Source organism: Pundamilia nyererei, unplaced genomic scaffold (genome assembly GCF_000239375.1).
Source record: "Pundamilia nyererei isolate P.nyererei 1_Seehausen unplaced genomic scaffold, PunNye1.0 scaffold00136, whole genome shotgun sequence".
Taxonomy (NCBI): domain Eukaryota; kingdom Metazoa; phylum Chordata; class Actinopteri; order Cichliformes; family Cichlidae; genus Pundamilia; species Pundamilia nyererei.
This window is the reverse complement of record NW_005187537.1, coordinates 471,619-477,549: the sequence shown is the minus strand read 5'-3', so window position 1 is coordinate 477,549 and position 5,931 is coordinate 471,619. Positions and strand designations below refer to the sequence as shown.

The window sequence follows — 5,931 nt, the reverse complement described above, 5'->3', positions numbered from 1 at the left end:
CTGCAAGAAAGCTAAAAGCTTGCAGGGAGTTGCTAAGATAGAGTGACAGTCATTGATTTTTTTCCACTGGGCACAGTTGATTAAAAAAAAAAACTCACTTCCTAGTTGACCCTCTGTTTCTCTCTTTCTCTCTCTGCCAGAGCAAGAAACATGCCAACAAGGTGCGTCTGTTCTACATGCTTCATCCTGAAGATGGAGGACCACCTTCCAAAAGACTGAGGCCAGATAATCCAGTATGCTTCCACTCACTGTTTGCATGTGTGTGTGTGTGTGTGTGTGTGTGTGTGTGTGTGTGTGTGTGTGTGTGTGTGTCTACCTCTGTGCAAATATATAAAATATAAACCTAAAATGTATATTATCACTCCAAACTTTTTACATGTATGTAAAAATGTATTAAATATTTACTGATGAACTAAATAAATCGAAATAATTTTCTGCATTGCAGTTAAATGGAAACTCTAGTATGAATAAAGGCATTTATTTTGAATGTCCTTTATCACATGTGTATGACAAAAACCTAAGTTTTTGATTAGCTTTAGTCTAATCCTTTGCAAGGCTCGTCCACTTTCATCCTTAACCATTGTGTCCAAGCGCTCATGGGAATGTTTGATCTCTTGTATGCAGTTGTGGGCTATAATTCTCCCAAGAGAGGTTATGCCTGCTTCTGGTCACATTTAGTGAAGGCAGACAGCGCCAAGCAGCTCTGTATCTGACTATTGCAGGCCATAGCAAAGGAGGTCAGTGCATTACCAATGTTTGTGTGTCTGTCCGTGTGCATGTGCAGTCGGAAAGCCATTGTGTCCCTGTTTCTAGAGCCCCATTCTGTAACTGTGGCAAATGCTGAGATGGCATTTGTACCCTACATTGAATTGTTGGGCTTCAAACATTAAGTATAACTGCTATTTTGGTAATGATTAATTTGCGTGTGTGTGTGTGTGTGTGTGTGTGTGTGTGTGTGTGTGTGTGTGTGTGTGTGTGTGTAATTGACTATTGTGTAAAGGAAGATTTACAATATTACATTGTGTGTCCCAATTATCTGGCTCGTCCCATGTGGCATAAAATATACACTCACACACTAAAATCACATACCGTGCACACTGTGAGGACACAGCTGGTGGAAAAATAAAGGTTTTAAAACTAACTGACAAATCTAGCAATTCCAGAGAGAGAGAGAGAGGGAGAGGTGAAGAGGGTGAAAGTCTCTAAAGTTTTCAGAAAATAAATCCAGCGAGACTAAAACATAAAAACAGACCTGGATTAACAGTTTCAAGCCCTAGAGCTTGAGCAACCAAGTGGTGGTGTTTAAACTATGCTTCTCGACAGACTTACGTTATTTGGTCCATGAACTGGTTTGTTCCCCCACTGTTTACCTTCACATGAGCCATGATCATTTTTCCTTTATCCTTCTATGCAGAGTCTTTCTTTTCCCAATGATTGCAGACGTTTAAATTTTAAGAAGCATTCTTTTAGATCAAATGTAGATCAGTAGATCAATCCAAAACTATGAGATTTCAAATACACTCTTTAGGATCTGTTATCTAAACTGTCAGAAGGTTGAAGAAGTTTATAGGCAAAAGACTAGAACAAAAATAAAGGCCAGCTCCTGTTTATTTTTTTTATAAATATTGCCTACTTTCTACACACGTGTCAGAAATAGCTGTGTGACAATATTTTGAAAAGGAAAGTGAAATTAAGAAAAACTAACTATGATTTGGTTTGTAATGAAGGATGAAAGACCGAGCAGCGACGGTGACTGAGCAGCGACTCCGTGGCAACCACCGGTCTCTAGGGAATGGCAAGTGGTTGCTAGAGATTGCTGACTGTTGTTTAGTAAAATCGGTTTCACTAAGCTTGCTGCACACGCAAAAAAAAACTCACTGTGATTGCTTTTGTTACTTGCCGATTTGCATTAGTAGACTCCAGCTTGTCTGCAAATACTTGCCAAATACTGGTGCACTAGTGAAACGGAAAAGTAGAAAGCAAACTGGAACCACAAGGAGGTTTTGGGTGCAGCTCCAAATACTTCTTTGTGATCAATTTTACCTAGAGACTGTCAATTTGACTCACAAACCAGTCAGGGATAGTACATTTTCCCCTAGTGGCCTGTGGTTTTAAGAGGGTCATTAGTTAGTCTCTAGGACTGTGTGACCTCGGCCTCGCTCAACCAATGGAACCATAGTTCACAACAAAAGTTGTAAAAAGGTAACGCATAACACTGCAGACACGCATAATATAATATGTCAAAGGCTTATGGGTACACACACACACACAAACACACACACATACTGTGGATGTATTCACACCTGCGTCTCCATCTGTCTCTCTAAAAACCAAATAAGACATGACTCAGCCCACTGTGGATTTCACCTCATATTGGACACTAAACACACATAAATAGGCTGTGTGCACAAAGACACACACATCCCACATCTGCTATACTGTAACCTACTGTGAGTGCCACAGCTAGCACTTTGTTCATAACCTTTCACGCAGAGATGTGACATTGATTATTTGACAAGGCGGGAAAACTGATGTAAGATGAGCAGAGATTAATTTCATTTCCCGAGGTGAAACTGTCAGCATTCAATTCGGAATAAACTTTTCTTCTTTCATCTCTTTCATCTTTCTTTCTCCCAGGGGAAGCGTTGCACGTCTTTTCTCTAGACTTCATCCCAATGTTTTTTCCCTCCTTTTTTGTGCTGATTGACATGGTGCAGTCCAATGGGAACTGCAGAAAATGCTTTTCCCCCCCCTTTTTTTTTTTGCAGAGTGATTGAAATGTCAGTGTAAAATGCCATGCTTTAAGGTTTTTGTGCTTGTGTGTACAGGTGAAAGTTTTTGTCACAGAACAAACAGAGAAAGTAGGTCGTCAAGGTGCTCTCAGATGAAAGAGGAGACATGATCCATTTTTCTGCCCTATTCTCCACCCTGTTCTCTCTCTCCATCTGTGCAGTTTTTCACTTGCGCAAAGGGCAAGACAGACCTTTTATTCTCCTCTACTGCTGTATTTTCACTGTGACTACTTCTAATTTACACTTTCAGAGCATCCTCGAGCTCTAAATGAGAGCTCTGTTTCCCTGAGCTGCTCCACGAGTATATTTAGCAATGTTTCCCACAGCGCCCCAACACAGAACAGTGGGGAGAAATGAGGAGGAGCAGAAAAAAGAAAAACAGAAGGAGAGGAAGATAAACACAGCTAATTAGGAATCTATTGTTAGGTGAGTGAGCAGATTGAAGCCACCCAAACAAAAATGAAAAAGAAAAAACAAAATCTGCGATACAGACGTCACTGTCAGGCAGCGGACAAACAGGCATACGTGCGGCATGTGCGAACAAAAAACACACACAACAATTAGGTCGCATCCAAATCGGTCTCAACAGATGCGCGAGGTGCGACAGGTAGAGACAGTGAGGTGTGGAAAACAGAGAGAAACACAGTAATGAGCGATGGCAGAGATTTAGAAATCAAAAACGAAGAAAGCGAAAAGGTGACGACTTTCTGCACGATGGAGGAAAAACAGTGAGTCAGAGATGCTATTTAGTGTTTGAAGTGGTTTGGTAGAGTGGCAGCTGTAATGAGCTGACAATTATTCATATGTCAGTCACCCACACATGCTTCAGATTGTTTAAAACATTCCCCGCATTGTCACTAAATCCCTGGTGTAACATCTTTGATTTTTTCGAGTAGATGCTTCTTTGTGTTTCAGTTCCATCTCTGTCGACTGCTTCACTTTTTAGTGCTTGTTGTGACGGGTTAGACTGCTGCAGACTGCCACAGAGAAACAGCTCAGGCTTTTTGTCCTGAGTCAAAAACTGGAAAAACAAAACAAAAACCACAAAACACACAAGGATGGGACATCAGCCTATTGCAGTTTATCTTCCTCCTTCTGGTACAACAAGATCTTAGTAGAACAAGAGCTCAACACCACTGCCCAAGGAAGGAAAAGGAAAAGGGAGTATGTGAGGGGGAAGTGGAAAAGCAGAACAATGGGACAAATAGCGAAGGAGATGAGAGGAGGCACAAAAACTGAGAGGCAGTGGGGAAGATATGGTAATGAGGAAGGAGGGGAAATGTAGGCAAGAAGGAAAGATGGAGTAAGAGAAAAAAGTTTCCTAGAGAAGAGAAGAAAAGAGGAGACTTGTCCTTACAGAGTCTCTGTCGCCCCATGCTGCAATCATGAATAAAAAACACTGGATAAATATAGATAAGCTGTTTTTTACTTTACATACAACAAAATCAAAATGGCAAATACACATTAGACAGTGCTGCATGTGCTAGTAAAGAAACCAAGATACTAATAAAAATTCCATATCAGTTTCTAGAAAGCTTAAAATTCCATTATTGAAATATCAGCTGTTATTCTTTGCTAACAGTGCTTTCCAATAAGATTTTTAGAGCTTATTTAGCAACTTACTGTTGTCAAATAGTCCACAAGCTTCTTCTGCTCAGCTGCAATGCTTAGTCTGCTCCATGTGGTGCAGATAATGGTTTGAGTCTTAGTCTAACCTGATTTGTTGGAAAAACTGTGTGATGACACTGTTTCTAAAATATGCTCCATTAATTTAAAAAATAAAAAATAAAAAATTGTATAACTAATACCGTTAGTGTGTTCAATACCGTAAATAATACAGAGTTCAATATTGGCAGATGATATTGGCAGAGCAAGATAACAGTGTAGGTCTAATGCTAATGGTGATGGAGGGGGGAGGTCTGGGACAGTTCATAGCAAGCCTTTAACATGATCACAGCAGGGGGAGTCAGTGAAGAGGAGAGGAGGCGAGGCGGGAGCAGGGAAGAGGAAGGAGGAGAGGCGGTTGCGCGGGCCTGCCAATACAGATAAATATTTCATCCCACAACACACAGAGTCACTGAGACTGGAGCCCAGAGGGGGAGAGAGGATGGAGGGAGGCAAAGAGATATAGAAAAAAGCTAAGAGTGAAGGCAAGGCAGAGAGACAAAAAAGTAAGAAGAAGGAGCGAGAGAGAGATAGGACAGCTGAGAGACAAAGCTAAGCCTGCAAGGTAAAGGTGTCCTTAACTCTCACATCCAGTGTCCCTGATGCTAACCAGAGCTGACATAAGGCACACATGCAGACACACAAACACACGCACCGCGTGCACCCACATACTCAGATGTGGTGTCTCAGACACATTTCTATTATTGTACTCTCACCGAGAGTGAGGTCTCTCTCTCCTCCAACCCGAATTAACACCTGGACTAAAATGTGCGCTGGTGTGAAAAGAAAAAGAAAGAAAGCCCGGATGAACAGACAGAAGGTGGAGGTTCAATGCGAAGAGTTCAAGGAAGACATAGAAACGTTGCTATAACCGCCTCCAGTCGTGTGGCAAGGGCTATCCGCAAATTCTGGCACCTGGATTTGACTCGTTTGAGATGCTAAAGCATTAGCAGAACTAGAGACTAATGCGTAGACACTGTCTACAGCTGTTTCTTTAAAGTGTCCTTTGTAAAAGTGGACAGCACTGAATACAAGGGTAAGATAAGACTATGAAGGCACATTAAAAACAGATCACTCAAACCACTTACCGGGGTTGCCTGGGGGGCATCTTTCTAAGTGCATGGGTCCTGATGCTTCCCAGCAAACATGTAACAGAAAGAAATCGATATACAATTCTTGTCTTGTCTTAAAATGTTTTGCTTTCTTTGCACTAACGAATTCTTTGCTCTTGACTGGCAAATAATGAAAGTAGTAATAGTGTGTAGGGACCCTTTGACCTAGTCTAGTTAAAGCTGAATGAAAATGGTTAGTTGGACAGCTTGGATATGAGAGATAAAGAGCTCTCCTCTGCTGACTTGTAATTCAGTCGTACGAGCTCCATTTTTAGGTTGATTTAAGGCACGGAGCAGATTTTAACAAGTCATTGACATAGTGAAACAAGAAGGTACCTTTCTCAAAGCTTACATCAGAATCA

At 41.2% G+C, this 5,931-nt stretch overlaps 1 protein-coding gene across 1 annotated transcript in view; it reads left to right on the top strand.

The window, feature by feature from the left end:
- Nucleotides 1-5,931, top strand: part of LOC102212940 (zinc finger matrin-type protein 4) — a 58,135-nt gene that overhangs the window by 23,558 nt on the left and 28,646 nt on the right. The window contains exon 3 of the mRNA XM_005743826.2: nucleotides 141-233. Coding sequence (XP_005743883.1) covers nucleotides 141-233 — 93 coding nt within the window. The remainder of the gene's footprint in view (nucleotides 1-140; nucleotides 234-5,931) is intronic.